Source organism: Oncorhynchus tshawytscha, linkage group LG20 (assembly GCF_018296145.1).
Source record: "Oncorhynchus tshawytscha isolate Ot180627B linkage group LG20, Otsh_v2.0, whole genome shotgun sequence".
NCBI classification, from domain to species: domain Eukaryota; kingdom Metazoa; phylum Chordata; class Actinopteri; order Salmoniformes; family Salmonidae; genus Oncorhynchus; species Oncorhynchus tshawytscha.
In genome coordinates this window covers 6,998,141-7,024,699 of record NC_056448.1, presented here as the reverse complement: position 1 = coordinate 7,024,699, position 26,559 = coordinate 6,998,141, and the positions used below count along the sequence as shown (strand labels likewise).

General features: G+C 41.7%; 1 protein-coding gene across 2 annotated transcripts in view; it reads right to left on the bottom strand.

The window, feature by feature from the left end:
* LOC112219622 (AF4/FMR2 family member 1) overlaps nt 1–26,559 on the bottom strand; it is a 72,853-nt gene that overhangs the window by 39,503 nt on the left and 6,791 nt on the right. For both annotated transcript variants that reach the window (XM_024381039.2, XM_024381040.2), the window contains exons 2-6: nt 21,306–21,423; nt 16,777–17,640; nt 4,033–4,074; nt 3,461–3,547; nt 1,445–1,481 (exon numbers count right to left, since the gene is read on the bottom strand). In XM_024381039.2, the coding sequence (XP_024236807.1) occupies nt 1,445–1,481; nt 3,461–3,547; nt 4,033–4,074; nt 16,777–17,640; nt 21,306–21,423 (1,148 nt within the window). The remainder of the gene's footprint in view (nt 1–1,444; nt 1,482–3,460; nt 3,548–4,032; nt 4,075–16,776; nt 17,641–21,305; nt 21,424–26,559) is intronic.

Below are 26,559 nucleotides of genomic sequence, written 5' to 3'. Positions count from 1 at the left end.
GATAAATTGATGATAAAAAGTTGTGGGGGCTGTTTTGTTAGACTTCAGTGCAGCTTTTGACATCATAGATCATAGTCTGCTGCTGGAAAAACTTGTGTTATGGCTTTACACCTGCTGCTATATTGTGGCTAATGAGTTACCTGTCTAACAGAACATAGGGTGTTATCATAATCCAGGTAGAATCAGGAATTCCCCAGGGCAGCTGTCTAGGCCCATTAGTTTTTCAATTTTGACTAATGACATGCCACTCGCTTTGAGTAAAGCCCGTGTGTCTATGTATGCAGATGACTCAACACTATACATGTCAGCTACTACAGCGACTGAAATGACTGAAACAATTAACAAAGAGTTGCAGTAAGTTGCAGTGGGTAGCAAGGAATAAGTAGTACTAAATATTTCTAAAACTAAAAGCATTGGATTTGGGACAAATCATTCACTAAACCCTAAACCTCAACTAAATCTTGTAATGAATAATGTGGATATTGAGCAAGTTGAGGTTACTAATCTGCTTGGTGTAACCCTGGATTGTAAACTCTTATGGTCAAAACCTATTGATACAACAGTATCTAAAATGGGGAGAAGTATGTTTATAATAAAGTGCTGCTCTACCTTCTTAACAGCACTATCAACAAGGCATGTCCTACAGGCCTTAGTTTTGTCACACCTGGACTACTGTTCAGTCCTGTGGCTAGGTACCACAAAAAAATGACATAGGAAAATTACAATTGCCTAGAACAGAGCAGCACGGCTGGCCCCTAGATGTACACAGAGAGCTAATATAAATAATATGTATGTCAATCTCTCCTGGTACAAAGTGGAGGAGAAAACGACTTTCTCACTACTTGTATTTATGAGAGATAATGACATGTTGAATGCACCGAGCTGTCAGTTTGAACTACTGGCGCACAGCTCGGACACTCATGCATACCCCACAAGAGGTCTCTTCACAGTCCCCAAGTCCAGAACAGACTATGGGAGGCGCACATGGAACTGATACAAGCAGTAAAATTTTATTTCAAAAACAGATAGAAATACACCTTATGGAACAGCGGGGACTGTGAAGCAACACAAACATAAGGCACAGACACATACACACACATGCGATAACCAACGCACTATACACACACACACTTATGCATGGAGTTTGTACTGTTGATGTGAGTGAGTGAGTTACACATAGAAAAAAATGTAGAGAGAAAAAGCAAGATGGAGAGAGAAAGAGATACTAAAAAAAAGTGAGAGCATTTATAGCGCAATCATGAAAACGGGGCTGCAGAGAGAGAGCGACCCTCATCAACTGTCACATAAGCTAATAATCCTCATTTGAGAGGCCAGGGGGCAGTTTGTTCTCAGAGAAACACTGCTAAACTAGTGTTTTAAACTTGATGCATGTAACATGATATACCAAGTGAGTGTAGTCTCCCATTCCCTCACATTAACTTACTTTGTCCTGGAAATGCAGGTGGGACATGCTGTGCTTCCTGTGAGGGGACAAAGTAGAGGCAAAAAACCTTCGTGAACACACACACAGTGAACACACTCACAGATATGCTTTTCCACACAGTAAGTTGTCTGTGAAACAATAAAAAATTATTTAAAAAATGTAACTGGGCAATGTATGACCTTATTTCAAACAGTCCCATTTTTACCACATTCTTGCCGGCATAAGCCTTTTATATCCTGTGCGCATGCACCATTGAAGAGTGGAAGTAGGGGTGGGCGTTAATTTTAATAATTCCATTGAATATACACCATCACAAAGAAATCCATTAATTATTTTAGGCAGGTCGTAAGAAAGATAAGACTAATCAAACGTATTTTCAAAATAATAAAATAGCATATTTTGAGCTTAATTACATTTTTTTAAAGAAAAAAAAAACGTTTCTGTGCAGCCTATAGGCTTAGATGGCTGTGCTATGCAAACAAAATCAATAGTTTGTATCTGTCAATCATCACGTAAGATAGTTAAAATCCCCAGCAAGGATAATTTATATATCCTGAAATATACATAAGTCTATTAATCTCCTCTTTAAATTCTTGACATAACAAGTTGTTGTTTTGTTTGTTATTGGATGCATAGATATTCCCTAATAAAAAACATTTCCAAAATAAATACAAAAAAAACAAGATTATTCATCTACATTTAGATATGTGGGCCATACTTTTTTTAATGCTAGGCACAGTGTGAACTTTCCAAAAGTCGTTATGTATTACAGAGATTGGTCCTTTAGGCGACCAGATAATCTGTTTACAAATTCCATCATTGGATGGTTCGACATCTGGGTTCACCATGGAACTCAATAGGCCAGCATAGCTGACATAAACTGTAGATAAAACAAATGAAATAGTTACTTAGTAATATAAATGCTTCTTTAAGATCTTGGAATGTTTCCAAACCATTACTATCCATGATATTGCCATTGGTTGATGTAAAAGGCCATCCTCCAGATGGCAAGGCATTATTGGAGTCTGGGCATGCCAGTTGCATCATTTTGCACCAAATAGAAATCGTGTGAGAAATAACAGGACCCTAGTTTAAATTGTTTAAGAGCTCGATCAATGAACACTACTTCCACCATATTCCTCTTTATTCTCAGCCAAGGAGTGGAAGAGTTATATCTAAACCAACTTATAAAATTGGTCGAAATGCTAGAGCGTGGAAATACAATTTAAAGTTTGGAACGGATAGCCCTCCAGCTCCTATAGGCTAAGTTAGAAACCAATAACTTATTAGCTAAATAATAAAGGGCCTTAAAATATTTACCTGTTAAAGTCAAAATGAAAAGGCTGTGTGCAAATTGCCAAAGCTAAATGCCAAAGCATTTCTGTGACAATAGACAACAGCGCAAGGACAGAACTACATAAATGTAAAATAATTGCATCTCTGTAAAGCTTTCTGATTGCCAAGGAGGAGTTTGACGTCAGAAAACAATAGAATGTTCATGATTTAACACATGCCAAAGCCGGTAAAATGAAAGGCAACCTTTTATACTGAGGCGTTGGTGGGACTTTTAAACATAATACCGGTTGGCGGAAATAAAAATACAGGCTTTGTTCCCGGCAATACCTTTCAGATGTAAAGAAAGTTGGTGACATGCTAAAATTGGTGGGTTTTCATCTTGGTATGAACGGGATAACAACGAACAAACACACCGTGAACGCACATACAGTGAACGCAGACACAGAGGTGTTTTATGCATTCCCTTGTAATCTATGACAACACCGATGATTAATGGACATAATGCATGTGGTGTAGGTGTTGTGCAACACTGTTTGACTAAGTGGAACATGCGTAAGACAAGGGGAAATTTATTTGGGGAGTCTAAGTTGCGAGTACATACAGTACAGCACATTAGGTTTAGGTTAGGCAAATACCTAAAGCTCAAAACGGAGTATAGAGAAACAAAAGGAGTTGAGTTGTAAAGGTTTTAGCAGCTCAGTGAGCTGAGAGGGACCTCACCTTGACTGGGAAGGAGAACTTGGAGGGCTCAGCTGTGCTGGGTGTGTGGATGGCAGTCAGGAGAGGAGGCCAGGAGTGGGTCATTTCCTGAAGGAGAGAGAGGCAGAGAGAGCTCAAGTGAAAGAAAGTTGTGAAAATAAGTATTAGCTAGGCCATTAGAGCCCCATAGTAAAGACAGATGGCCAGGTCTCTCGTGCAAAAATAGATTTTTAAATCTCAATGAGACTCACCGTTGTGTACTAGAGTTCACCATGCCCTCCTACCAAGTCAATGTCTAAGACCCAGAGAGGAGGACTAACTACACAGCAGAACCTTTATGACCGATTCATATAGCACACTAAGCGCTCCTCTGTCCTGAATGCAGAATGCATACTACAGTAGCTAGCTCTGTAAACTTGGGTTGGCTTTAACACAGGAATGTGAAAAGCAGCTGTGTGCTCAGCGACTGATCCCTTTTTAGCAACCCAACATTCATCATGATGATAATAACACTAACAAACAAATTGACCAACCACCACCTCAACTCTGTAGGATTGGTCACAGCTGTAAGTAAAGATTTAGGAACAACTTACCCTCAGAATGTCCTCCACACAGTGAGCTTTATTTGACAGAGTCTGGAAGGCAGAGAGAGGAGCACAACACAGTTTGAGTGACACAGAAATCAGCCAAGAGGTGAAGCTTGAACAACACATACATAACATAGGCATGGTGGTCTATACTATGAAACCACTATGTGGTGTGTCACCATGTGACTTTCGCGTGCCTACACACACACACACAGCCGCCCTACAACAGAAGCAGAAAGGCAGGCACAGAGTGAACCCTTGTGTGACCTCACACCTGATACAGTCCAGTAAGCTTGAGGAGAAGAGCCTTCTCAGAGGTTAGACTGAGGCTTGGAGAGGGTGTGTGTGTGTACGTGTGTGTGTGTGTGTGTGTGCATAAGTTTGTGTGTCTGTGTGGGCACAGAATTTCAGTTCAAGTTTGACCAATCACAGAATCTGCCCTTTTGGGTGTAGGCTTATTTTTCATATTTTACCGGCCTAAATGTCCATTTCATTCTGTTAATTCTTCAAATACAAAAATCATGTGAAAAATCATTAAAACAATTATCAGGAACCTTTTAAGTTGCTAATCATTAAACAAATGTTTTTAGTGCACAGAAGTGTCAACTTTATGGCCCATATCTTTATAGGAATATGAACATGGCATACATCCAGGAATGATGCCGTGTGCATCAAATTATTTTATCAGAATAACATTCTGACAACACAAACTCTGTTGTGATGCCACTTCAGCCGATAGTCAGCTGTGCAAGGCAGTTAAGTGAAACATTTTAATTTAAACTGATGTATTTCAGTAGCCTTATACAGTACAAACTAAGGTCATGCCTACACTTGACACTTACAGTGGTTGCTCAACTTAAAGTTGTGCAATTTTGCTGCAGGACTTAGAGGTAATTTGTGGTTTAGTACAGTACCCTGTGTCACTACTTTATTGCTCCAGACCAGCGCAAGGGGGAGTTAGAGCACAGATTATGCTTTTGGGTCCCAAGGCGCTACTGTGTCTGACAATGAATGGGCGACATAAACCAAATAGATAGAAACTGATAATTATGCACGACTTCAGTGTTACTTACTAAAACGTGTTACACTAAAGCTTTTATTTTAAGAGAAAACTAGACTACAATTAGGGTGTGGAAATGTTAGGATTATTTTGCTCTTACTGTAGCCTACTCCCGACCGGTCACGTTGTACAGCGCCTGAGAGGTGCAGCGGTCTAAGACACTGTGTTGCTCCAGATGCTGGTTCAATACCCATGCCGGCCTCAACTGGGAGACCCATGAGATAACTGTAGGCTTTTAGTTTCTCTCCCTCTAAAAACAGAAATAATTCTAAATAACAAAATGGCTTTATTTACAACTATGTCTCTCCCCATGTTCAAGAACAACCTTTTTCCTTGCTCAATTTACATTATTTGAAAACAAAATAATCTCCAAAACATTTGTTGTAATGCGATTATTATTATCATCATCCATTTAGAGTTATATAAAAGCTCTTTGTCTATTCTCACAGATATATTAACCCTGTTATTAGCAGGACAATCTATATTGGTCATGGCTCCCGAGAGGCGCACAATGGGATTGCCTTGCAGTTCTCTTGAAGATGGACCTAGTCCATGGGGAAGGGAGGAGGTGGACCCTCACCCGACCCCACTGGGTAGCACAGAGCAACAATAAGGGGCATTGCACTAATGGCGCTGAAACGTTCCTGCTGTTCTTATTGCCAGTCTACACGTCCAAACTAAAACTATGTAACTAATAATGGTGTGAAAAATGCCCCTTAGATATGAATTTGGAGGACAGATCTTAAATATTAAACCATTAGACCTCTCACTAAAAGGCGTCAGTAAAAAGTTATACTTAAATCCGAACTGGATTTAATGAAAAATGACATGAAAAGCGCACATTTGTAAATCCCAAACTATCAAAGTATTTGGAACGGTAGATACAAATTATTTGTGACATTGTGGTTACAATAAAGAATGTAAAAAGAGGCTGTGTTTTTATTTACAGTTGTGATGGACATCTGGAGGCATTTTGCATTTCTTCATCAACATCTTTCAGCTTTGTTAATAAAATAACGAGAAAAAAGACATTCAAAATGCAAGAAACAATGTGGTCCCAGAAACACCTCTGACATAGGGTCCAGCATATCTCTTGATGATTTCTTGCCCAAAGAAATTGCGAGCCGTGAAACCTGAAAAAGGAGGCAAAAGTGAATTACTGTGGAAACAATATAGCAGTCTGTGAGGTGTAGGCTACAATATTTTATTTACCTTTTGCTTGTAAATAGCCTAACTTAGAAAAATCAAAAAAATAAAATTATACATATATATTTTTAACATGTCTTACCGAGCCTTTCCATAAATCCACACAAGTTTCTTCAACTGTCTTCTGACTGTGATTAGAGCGATGGCGATGTGCTGTGAAGCCAGCAGATTACATATGACCTTCGCAGATCGCTCATCATCTTCACTCATCAGTGGAAATTCGGGCGACAGCTGATGCATTGGTCCAGAGCCAGGCAGTATTGGCATGTTTACTACAGTACATACTGTAGGCTGTTTACTTGTCAGACTGCACAGTAATCTAATAAACAAATGCAGGCAGCTTCTAGCTTCAAAATGTATCCAAAATGTTTAAATTGCGTATGGGTGACCTCATGCAACCGCAAAATGTTGGATAAAGCTGTAGATTACTGTATTACTTCATGCTTTCCTTCATAAAATTATTTTAAAAATAATCTTTCAAAATGCAGATGTTTATTTAGCTATGGATCCATAATGAATTACTATGGGAATAATATCACAGAATTACAGAAATATTGTAACAAAGTTGTCTAATGAAGGTAAACAAATGGTTGCTTACTGGAAAATACTCTTTCAAAACACACACAGTTATGTTGTACAGCGCCATTATGGCTATTAGCAAAACAATAGACTTGCCTAGGAGGGTAGGGGGAGAATTCTTTCATCAAATGTATTTCTTAGTTAGGGTGGCTGTATCACAACCGGCCATGATTGGTTGTAATTTCAGTTTAATCCACCAGAAAAGACAGAACAAATAATACAACAAATATTGTGGTGAAACACAAATATACTAATTGATTTAAAAAAATATGAATTGGAACCTTTACCATGTGGAAGGGGAAAACGTATTATTAACCCTGTTTTTCACAAGCATGGCAGGCTGTGAATTCTGTAAACAACGTTTCTAGAATGGGCTATTAGCAGGACAATATACATTGGTCATGGCTCCCGAGTGGCACAGTGGTCTAAGGCACTGCATCTCAGTGCAACAGACATCACTACAGTCCCTTTTTCGAATCCAGGCTGACCGTGATTGGGAGTCCCATAGGGCGGCGCACAATTGTCCCAGTGTCATCCGGGTTAGGGAAGGTCCTTCTGTTCCTCTAAAAACAGAAATAAATATTTTGGCCTTTATTCAGATTACAAAATGCCCACTTTATTTTGTTATCCAAAAAAAACTAATCTTAAAAATATTGTTATATATAGCCTACCCGCCGTGGATGACTATTTCAGCACCGTTCCTCATATTCTTAAGATATGTGTTGACTGAACATAAGCAAGTGATGTCTGCTAAATAAATCAAGTTGATGCAGTCATATAGCCTCAGCACCTACATAAAGTTACGTGTGGGCGACCTCATGAAACCGCAAAATGTTGGATGAAGCATATACAGTACAATTTCTTCATCAGCATCTTTATGCTTTTGTTAACAAAATGATACAAATACTCATTCAAAATGCAGATGTTTATTTCCTTATGGATCCATAAATTACTGTGGGAATAAATATCACTGAATGACAGAAATAATGGAACATAGTAGGCAAATAAAGGTAAACAAATTGTTGACAACTGGAAAATACTATTATTTTTGCCTTTATTTTGATTACAAATTGCAGACTTTCGTTTTTTTGAAAAACAAATAAGTATCGTTATACACTGCTCAAAAAAATTAAGGGCAAAAAAATAAAGGGAACACTTAAACAACACAATGTAACTCCAAGTCAATCACACTTCTGTGAAATCAAACTGTCCACTTGGGAAGCAACACTGATTTACAATAAATTTTGCATGCTGTTGTGCAAATGGAATAGACAACAGGTGGAAATTATAGGCAATTAGCAAGACACCCCCAATAAAGGAGTGGTTCTGCAGGTGGTGACCACAGACCACTTCTCAGTTCCTATGCTTCCTGGCTGATGTTTTGGTCACTTTTGAATGCTGGCTGGCGGTGCTTTCACTCGTGGTAGCATGAGACAGAGTCTACAACCCACACAAGTGGCTCAGGTAGTGCAGCTCATCCAGGATGGCACATCAATGCGAGCTGTGGCAAGAAGGTTTGCTGTGTCTGTCAGCGTAGTGTCCAGAGCATGGAGTTGCTACTAGGAGACAGGCCAATACATCAGGAGACGTGGAGGAGGCCGTAGGAGGGCAACAACCCAGCAACAGGACCGCTACCTCCGCCTTAGTGTTAGGAGGAGCACTGCCAGAGCCCTGCAAAATGACCTCCAGCAGGCCACAAATGTGCATGTGTCTGCTCAAACAGACTCCATGAGGGTGGTATGAGGGCCCGACGTCCACAGGTGGGGGTTGTGCTTACAGCCCGAACACCGTGCAGGACGTTTGGCATTTGCCAGAGAACACCAAGATTGGCAAATTCGCCACTGTGCCCTGTGCTCTTCACAGATGAAATCAGGTTCACACTGAGCACGTGACAGACGTGACAGAGTCTGGAGACGCCGTGGAGAACGTTCTGCTGCCTACAACATCCTCCAGCATGACCGGTTTGGCGGTGGGTCAGTCATGGTGTGGGGTGGCATTTCTTTGGGGGGGCCACACAGCCCTCCATGTGCTCACCAGAGGTAGCCTGACTGCCATTAGGTACCGAGATGAGATCCTCAGACCCCTTGTGAGACCATATGCTGGTGTGGTTGGCCCTGGGTTCCTCCTAATGCTAGACCTCATGTGGCTGGAGTGTGTCAGCAGTTCCTGCAAGAGGAAGGCATTGATGCTATGGACTGGCCTGCCCGTTCCCCAGACCTGAATCCAATTGAGCACATCTGGGACATCATGTCTCGCTCCATCCACCAACGCCACGTTGCACCAGACTCTCTAGGAGTTGGCAGATGCTTTAGTCCAGGTCTGAGGGGAGATCCCTCAGGAGACCATCCGCCACCTCATCAGGAGCATGCCCAGGCATTGTAGGGAGGTCATACAGGCATGTGGAGGCCACACACACTACTGAGCCTCATTTTGACTTGTTTTAAGGACATTACATCAAAGTTGGATCAGCCTGTAGTGTGGTTTTCCACTTTAATTTTGAGTGTGACTCCAAATCCAGACCTCCATGGGTTGATAAATTTGATTTCCATTGATAATGTGTGATTTTGTTTTCTTTACATAGTTGAATGTGCTGACAAAAGTATTTAATAAGAATATTTCATTCAGATCTAGGATGTGTTATTTTAGTGTTCCCTTTATTTTTTTGAGCAGTGTATATTATCAAAGTTGATGGCACAGTCATATAGCCCCAGCATCTAAATAAAGCTGAGTGACTCACTCATTCATGGCTCTGGATTAAAAATAAATAAGTGCAAACATTCTTTCTGATAGTCTTTAACTTTTTATGGCTGCAGGGGCAGTATTGAGTAGCTTGGATGAAAAAGGATGAAAAGGTGCCCATTGTAAACGGCCAGCTCCTCAGTCTCAGTTGCTAATATATGCATATTATTAGTATTGTATAGAAAACACTCTGAAGTTTCTAAAACTGTTTGAATTATGTCTGTGAGTATAACAGAACTCATATTGCAGGCAAAAACCTGAGAAAATCCACTTCCTGTTTGGATTTTTTCTGGGGGTGGCAGATTTTCAACCTAGCTCTCATTGAAATTACAGCGAGATATGGATGAGTTCTCACTTCCTACGCCTTTCACTAGATGATGTCAACAGTCAATAGAACTTTGTCTGAAGGGGGGTTCGAATGAGACCGGAAATAGTCACCACTGCCACGAGTTGACCATGCTTTCACTATGCGCGTTCACAAGGGAAGGACCTGCGTTCCACCGCTCATTTGAAGTCATTCTAATTCCCCAGGGTTGGAACGTTATTCAATATGTATGTAAACAACATTCTAAAGATTGATTCAGTACATCGTTTGACATGTTTCTACTGACTGTTACGGAACTTTTAGACATTTCATCACGTTATAGTAGACGCACTTTGTGACTTTGGAATTGTTTACCAAACGCGCTAACCAAAGTAGCTAATTGGACATAAATAACAGACATTATTGAACAAATCAAGCATTTATTGTGAACCTGGGATTCCTAGGACTGCATTCTGATGAAGTTCAAAGGAAACATTTATCATGTATTTTCTGGTTTCTTTTGACTCCAACATGGAGGCTAATTTTTCTATTGTTCTGAGCGCCGTCTCAGCTTATTGCATGTGTTTCTTTTTCCGTAAAGTGTTTTTGAAATCTGACACAGCGGTTGCATTAAGGAGAGGTATTTCTATAATTCCATTTATATAACTTGTATTCGTCTTTCGGATGGGACCTTAAACGGGTGTCCTGACTGAGGTCATCAAAGATCCCATGGCACTTATCGTAAAAGTAGGGGTGTTAACCCCGGTGTCCTGGCTAAATTCCCAATCTGGCCCCCTAATAACCCCCAGTTAACAATTGGCTCATTAATCCCCCTCCTCTCCCTTGTAACTATTCCCCAGGTCGTTGCTGCAAATGAGAATGTGTTCTCAGTCAACTTACCTGGTAAAATAACAGATAAATAAAAATCATCATCTAAATTTATGATGAGTATTTCTGTTGAATGATGTGGCTATGTGAATTTGAACATGAATTACGTGCCTATTTAAGATTACTCTGTTTTTCGTACGATGTACCCAATGACTAATGAAAACTTGCTATGTCCTCTGTGGTTTTACCGACGTGTTTCATACGTCTTATTTATACACTTTTGTCATATTTATGAAATGCATATTGAACAGCAATTATTGAATGCTATCAAATGCTTCTCAAAGATGCCCTCTGGTGGTCAAACTAGCACTAACTAGCATTAATGGTAACAGTGGCTGACAAATAACATGCCTTAGAATTCTGCGGCACCATGACCACGTGTCGTACACGTCGATCTAGAGCCTCCAAAACATGCTCAATGGGTGACATGTCTGGTGAGGATGGAAGAACTGGGACATTTTCAGCTTCCAGGAATTGTGTACAGATCCTTTATAATGCTGAAACATTAGATGATGGCGGCAGATGAAGACACGACAATGGGCCATTCTCGTCACGATATCTATGCATTCAAATTGCCATCGATAAAATGAAATTGTGTTCGCTGCCCATACTATAATCCCACCACCACCATGGGCACTCTGTTTACAAAGTTGACATCAGCAAACCACACGCTCACACAACGCCATACACGTGGTCGGAGATTGTGAGGCCGGTTAAACGTATTGACAAATTCTCTAAAACGTCATTGGAGGCGGATTATGGAGAAATCAATTATCTGGCAACAGCTTTGGTGGGCATTCCTGCAGTCAGCATGCTAATTGCACGCTCCCTCAACATTTGCAGCATTGTGTTGTGTGACAACTGCACATTTATTTTGTCCCCAGCACAAGGTGCACCTGTGTAAGGATCATGCTGTTTAATCAGCTTCTTGATAATCCATCCACCTGACAGGTGTGGCATATCTTGACAAAAGGCAAAAATGCTCACTAACGGATATAAACCAATTTGTGCACAACATTTGAGAGAAATAAAAATGTTGTGCTTATGCAACATTTCTGGTATCTTTCATTTCAGCTCATGAATTATGGGACCAGCACTTTATAATTTTTTACAGTGTATATAAACCCCCCATGCATTGGTTGTGCCCTCCACCCCTTTACACATAAGTTAGTCAATTGCGGCAGTACTTTTAATTAAACTGCCTCCACGTACAGTATTATATAGAGCCATTATTGCATGGAATGCTGTTCCATCTCATATTGCTCAAATAAACAGCAAAACTGGTTGGGATAAAATTAAAAAAACAGTTGAAGCAACATCTCACAGCACAAAGCCCCCCCATTTGACCTAGATAGTTTGTGTATATGTATTGATATCTAGGCTGCGTGTGACTTTAAAAAAATGTATTTAGTTCGGTCTTTGTCTATTAATGTTCTGTATTACATGTTTCATGTGGACCTTAAGAAGAGTAGCTGCTACTTTTACAACATCTAATGGAGATCCTAATAAAATACCCCAAATTTGTCAACCAGGCATTTTTTTGTTTTACCTTTATTTAACCAGGGCCTTATGGCCCACAGGTCAAAAGTAGTGCTCCATGTAGGGGGCGGGGAATGATTTGGGACACAACCCTAGTCCCAACCTAGAACAGCAGAACTGACAAACCACAGACAAGACTTCTCCTTTCCCATTCTCTCTCTCACCTCAGACTACTGCACCATAATAGCCTAAGTAGTGGTTAACGCCTAACAACTAAAGTACTCCATCAAAATATAACTGTTTATAAACTGCCTGGATACGCTACTTCTTTCCAACAGTCTCAGAATGCAAAATAGTGTGATATAATGCTTTTTCCCCCTCAGGGTTCTGTGTTTCAGATAAGGACTTTAAAAGTGGTCCTCAGTTCACAGCAGTAGTTATGTAAGCTGGTGACAAAGCTAATATATTGTGCTGCTGTAGGGAGGACTGAGTGGAGTGTTGCTGCTGGGCTCTGAGGCTGCAGTGGTCACTATAGCTGCCTGGCTGGCTACGCACGCACACACACACACACACAGCACTAAGAGTGGAGGTGTGGGGTGCCATTGGGTGGGAGGAGGGTAAGGCTTTTCTCTCCGTTTCTCTGCTAGGAACAATACAATTCTGCAACGCTACTATGCACCAAACACAGCCAGGAGAGGAGCGCCACTTATTACTTAATCAACCAGTGCTGACTAGGTCATTAGTCTAATTTAGACCCTGACTCTTTATAAACAGGGTGACACACAGAAGGCTCAAAAGAGAACTGTGTGGACTCACTGGCTGCTGCTGCTCTGAGACAGGACAACACTACCTGAGGCTAGGTGAAGATAAAGAGTGTGGTGGCCCAACGAGTGTGTATGTAGCAGCCTTTGGTAGAGTATCAGCCAGATCCAATTCACTCCTTTCCCCATATCCCTTGGGCTAACCATTCAATGTTTGCAGATCTGAATGGTCTGGATTGTAGCTTTAACCATGCATAAAATAAAACTCCAGCACAGCACAGACAGAGCAGTTAAAATCTATAAAAACCCCAGAAAGGGGAGGATCAGAGCTTGTTATGAGCATGTTGTGACAGAGCATTCCTCTAGAGCACTGTAACTCTCTCTCTCAACACAACACACCAATCTTTCCAAACCCCATACTACTGTACAATCGTCCACCACACACAGTAACCAATGCTGGTGACTTAGTTTGGGTAGCCTACAACAGCATTGACCGTTTCCAAACAGGAACCAGAGGGGTATCCTATGCATCAGGTTTGAAAAGTTAACAAGGTAACTTTGGTCATACAAATATGGCTCACTTTTTAGTCAGGTCAATTTATATGGCAACAAATCCATCAGAACTAACCTGCTCCTGGGCAGGCTAACTCTGGACTGATTTTGTCACAAATGAAAATGTAGCATGGACCTGCCCATGGATTGATGTTTCAGCATTGTCTCAATGAAGAGTTTGGCGCTCAAATAGCCAAAATACATGCAAACGCAGTTACAAGCCTGCTGGAGTTAGCGGCAGGCGGACGAGCAATATCTAGCTTGTGTTGTAGGATACCCCTCTGGACTGGATAACAACAAACATCAACATAACACCACAGTATTGCATTCCTTATGTGTAGCAGCCAGGTAGTCGAGCTACTTTGAGCATTGCAGTTCAAAATTGAATTATTGGCTTACAACTGTACAACTGTCTAGACACACCAACAGTGTGATTAAATTTCATTTACCTTATATTTGGCCAGTGCCTACAGAACAGCTTCCACAACTATGTTGTATTACTACTCACTGATTGTCTTCTCTTTTAGTGTGTTAACAGGCTGCTGACTGCTGGCCTTGATGACAGTGAATACGTGTGGGCATTTCGCTGAAGTGCAAAGGCACACAAACATTTCTTGGTGCATCCTTACTGTAGGCTAGTCACTGACCCCGAAAGACTTTCCTGACTTTCCCCACTAGTCAAAGAGTAGCCATTAGTTGAAGTAATGGCCACAATGTCTGCTACAGAGCCAAAACATAACTATGTTTAGTCCTGGCTTTAATATAAAGTAAATTTATTTAAACAGCTAACATTTCCTGAGCATACTGAAGATTGTGACAGTTCACTAGCAGGCATGTATGTAGTTTAGTAGATCTATGAGGAAACTTATTGAACCAAAAAGTTCCTCCCAGTACCTTCACTCTAAGGTCCTGGGTATATCTGAGCAGCCCATGCAAACAGGATTATTGTGAATTATTAACATTTTAGTTCTGTATGGTCAAGGCAAGGCATGGACAGCAGGGTAGAGCAGAATGCTCTATATAGCCAGGGAGGGAGAGGGCAGGTAGCTTCAAGCATGATAAAAAACAGAAACGCCAATGAAACCCCAGAGTGAACACCAAACACCTCTACATTACCCAATACCCACTCTCCAGGACATTCACTATGGATTCAAATCAAAGGAACGCTGCATGTGTTCAGCAGGACAGAATGTTGTGGGAAGTTCAGATATAAATATATTATCTAGAAGTTCAGATGTACATCTCTGACATTGACTAGGCGAGTTCTCTGACATGTCAGCTCTATTTGTGGCATTTCTATGTGGACCCTTCAGTCTGTTGAGTGAGGAGGGGGGTGGGGGTTATGAGTCACTGCACAGCTATCCTGTACTGGATTAGCCCTGGCGGTGGGTGAAAACACCAGCCTGCCTATTCAGCACTGCTGGGTTTATGTCCACATGTGCAAGGGACAGCAGGAACTCCAACAATGAGCAGAGCAGGGCCGCTGCAGGTGCAGCCTGGGCTGTGGGGAGGGAGGGTGAGGGCAGGGGATAGGCCACATTCCTCAGAGGCTTTTTTATATTTTTTATTGTGGACAGCCTTGCTGAGGCATTGCAGAGGCATGGTTAATACAACTATGAGCTAACTGTCTGCTCTCAGAAGCTTTCTGTCCTCTTCTCTCTGGATGGGGCAGTGGGGAAAGTTTAAGCTCTTCTTAGTGCGAAAACAACCTGAGGGTTCCGATTAAGGTCCGAAACATCAAGCTTTTAATAGTCGTTTAAATAAAATAATGTTTAACAGAAAGCGAGTGTTTCACCTTTTCAATTATGATTTAAAAAATGCTGGTTGTGCCTCAACTCTCGCCCTCTTTAAGGGAAATATAATGTAATCTGATCTGCAAGTATGATGAGGGACTTGAGGTGCTTGAAAGTGTAACAATCCTGGCAAATAAATGAATAAAAATAAATGCATTGGATTACTTTGGTTAGGCCTACAAAAACACAGTACCCTATTAGCAGAGGAGAATCACTAACTAGGTTAATTATGTAAACATTCACCCATAGAGAAATTGTCACCCGCCTGTCTCAGTCAACAGTAATTATCATTTGAGACTATTCTAACAACCATAATTACAGAAAACAGATGTGCATTAACTGACGTTACCGGACAGATGATTTTCCTGTTGGCGTCCTCCCACAGGTACACAGGCAGGATGAGGTCTCCTCTCCAAGTCCCATCAAAGCCAATTATGGAAATATTCACCCAGAGAGAATAGGACTATACTAGAGCATGCAAATGGATTGACGACAATGGGTTGTTCTGCTTGACTTCCACTGGGTTTGTGTTAATAACCTACATGCAATCTTTAGCTGAACGCATTGGGCATGTGTGAATACCCAGACTTACATTCAAAATAATAGGCTGATTAGGTATGTGAATTTCTTAAAAATGTAGTACACTTTAAAATGCCAGGATGTCATATAGGCTTTTCATTTAGTAGAATTTGATGAACACTATTGAGGAAGATAAGCATCTTTACAGACCCATGTTTGACAACAGCTGATAATCAGATAAGAGGACAGGGGTAAGTAGTAGGCAAGAGATTTTAAAACCACAGACAGCTGCCAACTTTGTCCAAAATCAGTCTATAGTTTTAAGATGTCTGGAGTTTGCCAAATATTTAAGTCGCTAGTCACAGTGATACTTTCCAGATCAAAACAAGGCAGCCAAAAGTTCTATATTAAACAGCAACTAAGAAATAGGACTGATTTAGAACTGGTTCATGTTACATTTTATGGTATATGGTATATTTTATATGTTCAAGGTGTGTTGCATTGATGTTACATAATGTTTGTTTTTTTTTGCTGACCAACTTTGCCACTGTATCTAAAGTGTGCCAACTTATTTGAATCTAAAGTCCAGTGTGTCTGGTATGAACTGATATTTCTCAGTTTAGGCCATGGGTACTCAACTCTTACCCTATGAGGTCCGGAGCCTGCTAGTTTTGCGTTTTAACTGATAACTAATTGCGCACACCTGGAGTCCCAGATCTAAATCGGTCTCTGATTAGAGGGGAACAATTATTTAAAAAATGCAGTTTAACTGGCTTCGCGGTTCAGAATTGAGTTTGAGGGGTATAGGCTATTCAAAATAAGGACCCACACACACAACCATGGTTAAAAACAAAACAGTGTGCTGCTTACCTCTATAGACTGTGATGGAATCTTCAGTTTGGAAAGGCTGGGCTTGGTGCTTTTCAAGTCTGGTAAGGGTTCATGATAAGACTGTCCATGGAAGCCTTCAGGAGAGGGCTTGAGGTCCGGAGACTCGCTGGTCACCTGGTCCTGGCCGTCCATGGGCCGGACGTAGGCTGTGGGCTTCTGGGGCATGACCAGATTTGGTTTAGAGGCCAGTGGTAGAGGGAATGTCTGAGAGGGCAGGGTTGTTGCTCCCTCGGTGCCCAGAAGTGGGATGTCTCTCTGGGGGTCATCCAGAGAGGACCCCTCCATTGGGACAGGGGAGTCGGGGTGCAGGAGGGAGGCCGGGTGCCTCTCGGTGTGCAGGGGGGATCCTTGGTGCCTGTCAGGGGTGTCCTGGGGCTCAGAGTCACTGGGGTCACTGGAATGTAGGGGGGATAGGGGCTCAGCTGGGGGGGACAGGGTGGAGAGGACCGGAGTAAGACTGGCACACTCCCTCAGGTCTGGCCAGGGGCAGGGTTCAGCTTTCCCCTGGAGGGGATCAGGGCTGGCCCGGCCTTGACTGAGACCCAGTGAGGACTGGGTGTGGGAGGAGGGAACAGGGAGCCTCTTCAGAGGCTGAGAAGTTTGCCTGCTAATGGAGGGACCTCCACTACCATTCGGGCCTGCCCCGTACAGAGGAGTGTTCTGGAATGCAGGCTTCACTCTGTCTCGGCTGTGAGATGGCCGCCTATATGTTGTAGTGACGTGAGATGGGGGGTCATTAGAGAAGCTACTGTCCAAACACAGATGAGAGTTGGAGATGTTCACATCTTCATAACTACCCAGCATCCTCTGTATACGGCTGGAAAGCTCATCTCCTTTGTTTGTCTGAAACAGAAAATAAAAGTTCAGGTTCTGCAGACAATGTTGGGACAATTGATTATAACAGGGCTCTTATCAGATCTGCAATGGTTGTTGTTAGCCTTGAAAATGAATGATAGAGAGTAAGATGAGAATAACAATAGCATCTTGTTACATGCTCTTTCTTGTTATAGAAGTTGACCCTAAACTGCTAACGCGTACTTAGAATCGCTAGTCCAGGCCTACCTTTTAACTAAACCGAGAGCAACATGCAGTGAGGGTGATATTGTAGGTCACAAATAAAAAAAAACATGTCAGTTTAGGTGAGGTCCTGATAAACATTTATGTACAGTGGGGCAAAAAAGTATTTAGTCAGCCACCAATTGTGCAAGTTCTCCCACTTAAAAAGATGAGGCCTGTAATTTTAATCATAGGTACACTTCAACTATGACAGACAAAATAAGGGGGGGGGGGAGAAAAAAAAAGATCACATTGTAGGATTTTTTATGAATTTATTTGCAAATTATGGTGGAAAATAAGTATTTGGTCACCTACAAACAAGCAAGATGTCTGGCTCTCACAGACCTGTAACTTCTTCTTTAAGAGGCTCCCCTGTCCTCCACTCGTTACCTGTATTAATAGCACCTGTTTGAACTTGTTATCAGTATAAAAGACACCTGTCCACAACCTCAAACAGTCACACTCCAAACTCCACTATGACCAAGACCAAAGAGCTGTCAAAGGACACCAGAAAGAAAATTGTAGACCTGCACCAGGCTGGGAAGACTGAATCTGCAATAGGTAAGCAGCTTGGTTTGAAGAAATCAACTGTGAGAGCAATTATTAGGAAATGGAAGACATACAAGACCACTGACAATCTCCCTCGATCTGCAAGCTCTCACCCAGTGGGGTCAAAATGATCACAAGAACGGTGAGCAAAAATCCCAGAACCACACGGGGGGACCTAGTGAATGACCTGCAGAGAGCTGGGACCAAAGTAACAAAGCCTACCATCAGTAACACACTATGCCGCCAGGGACTCAAATCCTGCAGTGCCAGACGTGTCCCCCTGCTTAAGCCAGTACATGTCCAGGCCTGTCTGAAGTTTGCTAGAGAGCATTTGGATGATCCAGAAGAAGGCTGGGAGAATGTAATATGGTCAGATGAAACCAAAATATAACTTTTTGGTAAAAACTCAACTCGTCGTGTTTGGAGGACAAAGAATGCTGAGTTGCATCCAAAGAACACCATACCTACTGTGAAGCATGGGGGTGGAAACATCATGCTTTGGGGCTGTTTTTCTGCAAAGGGACCAGGACGACTGATCCGTGTAAAGGAAAGAATGAATGGGGCCATGTATCGTGAGATTTTGAGTGAAAACCTCCTTCCATCAGCAAGGGCATTGAAGATGAAACGTGGCTGGGTCTTTCAGCATGACAATGATCCCAAACACACCGCCCGGGCAACGAAGGAGTGGCTTCGTAAGAAGCATTTCAAGGTCCTGGAGTGGCCTAGCCAGTCTCCAGATTTCAACCCCATAGAAAATCTTTGGAGGGAGTTGAAAGTCCGTGTTGCCCAGCAACAGCCCCAAAACATCACTGCTCTAGAGGAGATCTGCATGGAGGAATGGGCCAAAATACCAGCAACAGTGTGTGAAAACCTTGTGAAGACTTACAGAAAACATTTGACCTCTGTTATATACCCTTTGGCAGTGACAAAGTATTGAGATTAACTTTTGTTATTGACCAAATGCTTATTTTCCACCATAATTAGCAAATAAATTCATTAATAATCCTACAATGTGATTTTCTGGACTTTTTCTAATTTTGTCTGTCATAGTTGAAGTGTACCTATGATGACAATTACAGGCCTCTCCCATCTTTTGAAGTGGGAGAATTGCACAATTGGTGGCTGACTAAATACTTTTTTGCCCCACTATATCTAAATGTACTGTTGCCTTTTGAGTCTCTGTGTATGTATTGCCCAAAATATCAAATATTGGCTGACTATTTACAGCAACCAACCAATGTGACCTTACAAAGTGGTAGACTAGACAAAGTTCTCTCTGTGACAGTAGCTAGCTTACCCCCTGGGGTTGGATTCCATGTATGGGCTCACTAGTCACGCCAAACAAAATCCTCAGAAAAGGGCAATGTTGCTTTGAGGCAGAAGGATGTGTCCTAATTCGCCACCCTTCTCCCAAATCGTATACTTGCCTCGCGGCGGAGCGCGCTATGCCACTGCTTATAAGTATAAGAAATCAAAGGTGTGTCAAAAATTATATCCAACGCCCTTTGTACACATTTGCCAATACTGTATACCCAGTATAGTATAGAAACATTATGACACTCTGGATACCGCCCAACCCTATTTTCAGCTGATAGGAGTGGAACCCAGTGTGGGGGTCTGCTGCATTTGCCCAGCTGTGACAAAAACCGATGAGTTGTGCGTTCCGAGATGCCATACTGCACACCACTGTTATTTGCCCGTTTGTGGCCAGCCTGTTAGCTTGCATGATTCCTGCCATTCTCCTTCGACCTCTCATCAACAAGCTGTTTTCGCCTATAGGACTGCCGCTGACTGGATGTTTTTTTGTTTGTCGCACCGTTCTCGGTAAACCCTATAAACTTTTGCGCGTGAAAAGTGCAGAAGGCAGGCCATCTCTGAGATAGTGGAACTGGTACCCCTGGCACTGACGATCATATCATACCACACCCACATTGTTTAGGTCACTTGTTTTGCCCATACTAGTGTTCAATGGAACAGTAATTGAATGCCTCGCTGACAGTCTGCCTGCTTTATATAACAAGCCACGGCAAAGTGACTCAATGTCTATAGGAGCAAACTATAAACTGGCCACCGAGTGTATACCATGTCCATGCTGTAAGACAACTCCATCAGACCCAATAAGACCGCACCGTGGTTTCAATGGTTCTTAACACCTGAGTCACCCGTTTCAGCTGAAAACTTCCTGGACATGTTATTTGATGGATCTATTTATTCTGGAGCCGCCCATAGCAGAAAGCCTGTGCAGTAGACCGGAGCTCTAGAGTTGTTCAATAAAACGTCTCTAATGTCTGAGCTACAGTTCTATTATGACCCATCTTGGAAAGCTTAGACGCTCATGAACACGCACGTGTTGATGGTTTTGCTCTACGAAACTCACAAGCCACACAGGACTCATTAGAATGCAAGTGCTTGTGATAATTCCTGATTTTTTTCCTTAACTTTGTTATAGCTACCAGACATGCATCAAACACTTACAAACAGATCCCAGACATGGGTATTAGACAATTGCAGTCTGGAATGATTTATTAATTAACTGCGCAAACCAGTTATGGGATATCGCAATATTTGGAGTATCATAGAAGAGGTCTCCCCCGATATCACACAACCCTCCTAATAGAGGAGAAAGGCGAGAACTGCCATGAGCCTGGAGCTAGCCTATACTTCAGTTACTACTAGACATCGACCACATTGCGATTACAGAAGGGTATGCACACAGGTGACCACTTCCTGAGCAAATCATAAACACATCAAGAAGCTCTGAAGAGTTTCTAATAAAAAGGTTGGAATCGGGTTCACAACACCTCTCTTAAGAGCAAACAGCAATGCAAATAGTACACAGTTCTACATGGTTATTAGAACTGAAGGAGGACATAGGCCTAGAGGTAAACAGGAACCAAACTCACCTTGTAGGGTTCCCCAAAAAGGGGAACGTTCTCCTGGTAGAACTCCTTCTCCTGGAAGGCTTCCTGGTTCCGCCTCTCCCACTCTCGGATGCGAAGGAGATTCCGCTCTTCATTGTGGCTGCAGTGAATCAGACAGACACAGGACATAAAAATCGACGCCACTGTTTACTCATTGGCCAAATCATAAATTGAAATTTGTGCGCAAGTCTGAATTTCTGTAGACATCAATATGATTTACAGAGAAGTCTGAGTACACACCTAGTCAATCTAGGCGTAGTACTGTCCAGGGGGATGTCATCATGTGTGCCCATCATAACTGGAGATGGGTGTATGTGTGCTTATATTGGAAACAGGTGTAATTATATACAAACAGTCCTATGGGTTGCCATCACATTTGGGGGAGCCATAAGATAAGGCTGAAATATGATTTTAAGTGTAAACCACTTAGGCTTGGGCGGTATCCAGATGTTCACGTCGGCAAAAAAGTTATTGGGCTTCTTTTCCAAAAATACTAACAAAATGAACAGCGAAATCACACAGACGATGTTAGCTAAAGGCTAACGAGGGAAAACAAACAAACTAATTGCAAAGACTGGCAAATCCAGCTCAGAGTTGAACAGAAAATCAATCTTCTGCTCCCTTAAACTGACCGTGATGGCATTTTTGATTGGTTTTTGTGAGACATGTGGCCACTTTGGTTTGTTTCCCACTGCTTCAAATGAAGGGTGTTGCACCAACCACTCTGTTGCTCCCACTATTCATGACTTTATTAGGTGTGACTGCATCGGCCACAGAAAAATCCCCATGCATGCATTCAATTTATTTAGTCAGGCAAGCACATTATTCTCACATTTGAAAATGTAATAATAATAATAATAATAATCATTTGAAAATCAATGCATTGGCAAGGACCAATAAATCAAATTGTATGTCACATGCACCGAATACAACATTACCGTGAAATGCTTACTTACAAGCCCTTAACCAACAATGCAGTTCAAGAAATAGAGGTAGGACAATATTTATTATTTACATAGTCCACCCGGACCTAGACTTGGAACTCTGGTACCACTTGCCGTGCGGTAGCAGAGAGAACAGTCTGTGACTTAGATGACTGGAGTTTGATCATTTTTGGGGCCTTCCTCTGAAACCACTCAGCAAAAAAAATAAACGTCCTCTCACTGTAAACTGTTATTATTTTCAGCAAACTTAACATGTGAAAATATTTGTATGAACATTACAAGATTCAACAACTGAGACAAACTGAACAAGTTCCATAGACATCTGATTAACATAAATGGAATAATGTGTCCCTGAACAAAGGGGGTGGGGGGTCAAAATCAAAAGTAACAGTCAGTTTCGGGTGTGGCCACCAGCTGCATTAAGTACTGCAGTAAATCTCCTCACCAGATTTGCCCGTTCTTGCTGTGAGATGTTACACCACTCTTCCACCAAGGCACCTGCAAACCTGGACATTTCCCTACAAAAGTAGTTTGAAATGTTTTGAGATATTTTGTAGTCACTTTGCGCAAGTTGGAACCTGTGTTTTTCCGGATCAGACATTTTGGAGATATATATATATATATATATGGAATTAATCGAACGAAAGGACAATTTGTGAAGCTTATGGGACATATTGGAGTGCCAACAGAAGAAGCTCGTCAAAGGCATGATTTATATTTTTATTTCCGCGTTTTGTGTCGCGCCTGCAGGGTTCAAATATGTTCTCTCTCTTTTGTTTACGGAGGTGCTATCCTCAGATAATTGCATTGTTTGCTTTCGCCGAAAAGCCTTTTTGAAATCTGACATGTTGGCTGGATTCACAACACAGCTTTAATTTGGTATTTTACATGTGTGATATCATGAAAGTTAGATTTTATAGTAATTTATTTGAATTTGGCGCTCTGCATTTTCTCTGGCTATTGGCCAGGTGGGACACTAGCGTCCCACATATCCCAGAGAGGTTTTAACTAGGCAAGTCAATTAAGAACAATTTCTTATTTTCAATGACGGCCTAGGAAAGGTGGGTTAACTGCCTTGTTCAGTGGCAGAACGACAGATTTTTACCTTGTCAGCTCAGGGATTCAATCTTGCAACCTTACGGTTAACTAGTCCAACGCTCTAACCACCTGCCTCATTCGCCTGTTACGCAAAAGCAGAAAGAAGCCAAGGTAAGTTGCTAGCTAGCATTAAACTTAATCATAATCACTAGTTATATCTACACATGGTTGATGATATTACTAGTTTATCTAGCGTGTCCTGCATTGCATACATGTTGATACCTAACCATGAACATCAATGTCTTTCTTAAAATCAATACACAGAAGTATATATTTTTAAACCTGCATATTTAGCTAAAAGAAATCCAGGTTAGCAGGCAATATTAACCAGGTGAAATTGTGTCACTTCTCTTGCGTGCAATGAACACAGAGTCAGGGTATATGTAACAGTTTGGGCCGCCTGGCTCATTGCAAACTAATTGACCAGAATTTTACGTAATTATGGCATAACATTGAAGATTGTGCAATGTAACAGGAATATTTAGACTGATGGATGGCACCCGTTTGATAAAATACGGAACGGTTCTGTATTTCACTGAAAGAATAAACGTCTTGTTTTCGGGATGATAGTTTCCGTATTTGACCATATTAATGACCTAAGGCTCGTATTTCCATGTGTTATTATATTATAATTAAGTCTATGATTTGATAGAGCAGTCTGACTGAGCGATGGTAGGCACCAGCAGGCTCATAAGCATTCATTCAAACAGCACTTGCGTGCGTTTTGCCAGCAGCGCTGCTGTTTATGACTTCAAGCATATCAACTCCCGAGATGAGGCTGGTGTAACCGAAGTGAAATGGCTAGCTAGTTAGCGCGCGCTAATAGCATTTCAAACATCACTCGCTCTGAGCCTTCTAGTATTTGTTCCCCTTGCTCTGCATGGGTAACGCTACTTCGATGGTGGCTGTTGTCGTTGTGTTGCTGGTTCGAGCCCAGGGAGGAGCGAGGAGAAGGATGGAAGCTATACTGTTACACTGGCAATATTAAAGTGCCTATAATAACATCCAATAGTCAAAGGTTAATGATATACAAATGGTAGAGGGAAATAGTCCTTTAATTCCAAAAATAACTACAACCTAAAACTTCTTACCTGGGAATATTGAAAACTAGAAGGAACCACCAGCTTTCATATGTTCTGATGTTCTGAGCAAGGAACTGAAACGTTAGCACATATTGAAATTTTACTTTTCTCCAACACTTTGTTTTTGCATTATTTAAACCAAATTGAACATGTTTCATTATTTGAGGCTAAATTGATTTTATTGATGTATTATATTAAGTTAAGTGTTCATTCAGTACTGTTGTAATTGTCATTACAAAAAAAAAGAATAACAAAATTGTCAGATTAATCGGTATCGGCTTTTTTGGTCCTATAATAATCGGTATTGAAAATTCATAATCGGTCGACCTCTAGTCTCGATCCCGCCCTGTGCAACTGGACTTCCTGACAGGCAGCCCCCAGGTGGTGAAGGTAGGTAACAACATTTCCACCCCCCTGATCCTTAACACTGGGGCCCCACAAGGGTGCGTTCTGAGCCCTCTCCTGTTCACCCACGACTGCGTGGCCATGCAGGCCTCCAACTCAATCAAGTTTGTGGACGACACTACAGTGGTAGGCTCGATTACCAACAACGACGAGACGGCCTACAGGGAGGAGGTGAGGGCCCTCAGAGTGTGGTGTCAAGAAAATAACCTCACACTCAACGTCAACAAAACAAAAGGAGATGATCGTGGACTTCAGGAAAAAGCAGAGGGAGCACCCCCCTACATCGACAATACAGTAGTGGAGAGGGTAGTAAGTTAAGTTCCTCAGCGTACACATCACAGTCAAACTAAATTGGTCAACCCACACACAGACAGCATGGTGAAGGCGGCGCAGTAGCACCTCTTCAACCTCAGGAGGCTGAAGAAATTTGGCTTGTCACCAAAAGCACTCAAACTTCTACAGATCCACAACCGTAAGGCTCTCCAGAGGGTAGTGAGGTCTGCACAACGCATCACCGGGGGCAAACTACCTGCCCTCCAGGACACCTACACCACCCGATGTCACAGGAAGGCCATAAAGATCATCAAGGACAACAACCACCCGAGCCACTGCCTGCTCACCCTGCTATCATCCAGAAGGCGAGGTCAGTACAGGTGCATCAAAGCAGCGACAGAGACTGAAAAACAGCTTCTATCTCAAGGCCATCAGACTGTTAACCTCTCTGAGCACGGAACCCGGTAGCGGGCTACATACGGTGATCGTACATAAAGTCATATTAAACATTCATGAAAATACAAGTGACTTATCGAAAGCCTAGAATCTTGCTAATCCAACTGCGTTGTCAGATTTTAAAAAAGGATTTCCTGCGAAAGAATAAGATGCGATTATCTGAGCATAGAGCCCCATTAAAAAAAAAATGTTTAACCAGCACAGGCGTAACATCATATTTTAATGCAGTTTGTGATTATATAGCCTTAGCCTTTATAGCCTAACACAAAACATTTTGTGAACCGCTTGTGTCGGGAATTCCGTCTCATTCCATTTGAGACGACACATTCCAGGTAAATAACCCACACAGAACGTGACTTTCCCAGTCATGTTTGGTTTCACTGCAATCAACTGGTTTGTTTGTAACACAATCAAACCTGATGGGTCATTTCGTGGGAAAAATTGATTGGGAATGTGAGAGACTGTTGTAGGATGATTCATTTAGCGATTATGGAGGAATATTTTTTGAACGGGAGAGGACATTGTTTTGGACTTATGCGAAAGCCCTTGTTTGAAATTAATAATATAAAATATTATTTGTGATTTTTTTTTTACATTTTAGAAGCATTATATAAACATGAAATGTCATGAAACGTGAGATGCGTGTGTCTGCCGCCCCACCCCAACCCACATGAAATAGCCTATTTGATGCTGTTGAGGAGAGGGCAGGCCCACACAACAATGGCCAAAGTGAAATGGAGACAGTAGATAAAGCTGGTCTGTTGTAATATAATAAAGACAGTAGATCTAGCTGAAATGTCATAATATAAAATAGACAGGAGATCTAGCAGGTCATAATAATACACTGCTCAAAAAAAATAAAGGGAACACTTAAACAACACAATGTAACTCCAAGTCAATCACTCCAAGTCAATCACACTTCTATGAAATCAAAGGAAGCAACTTAGGAAGCAACACTGATTGACAATACATTCCACA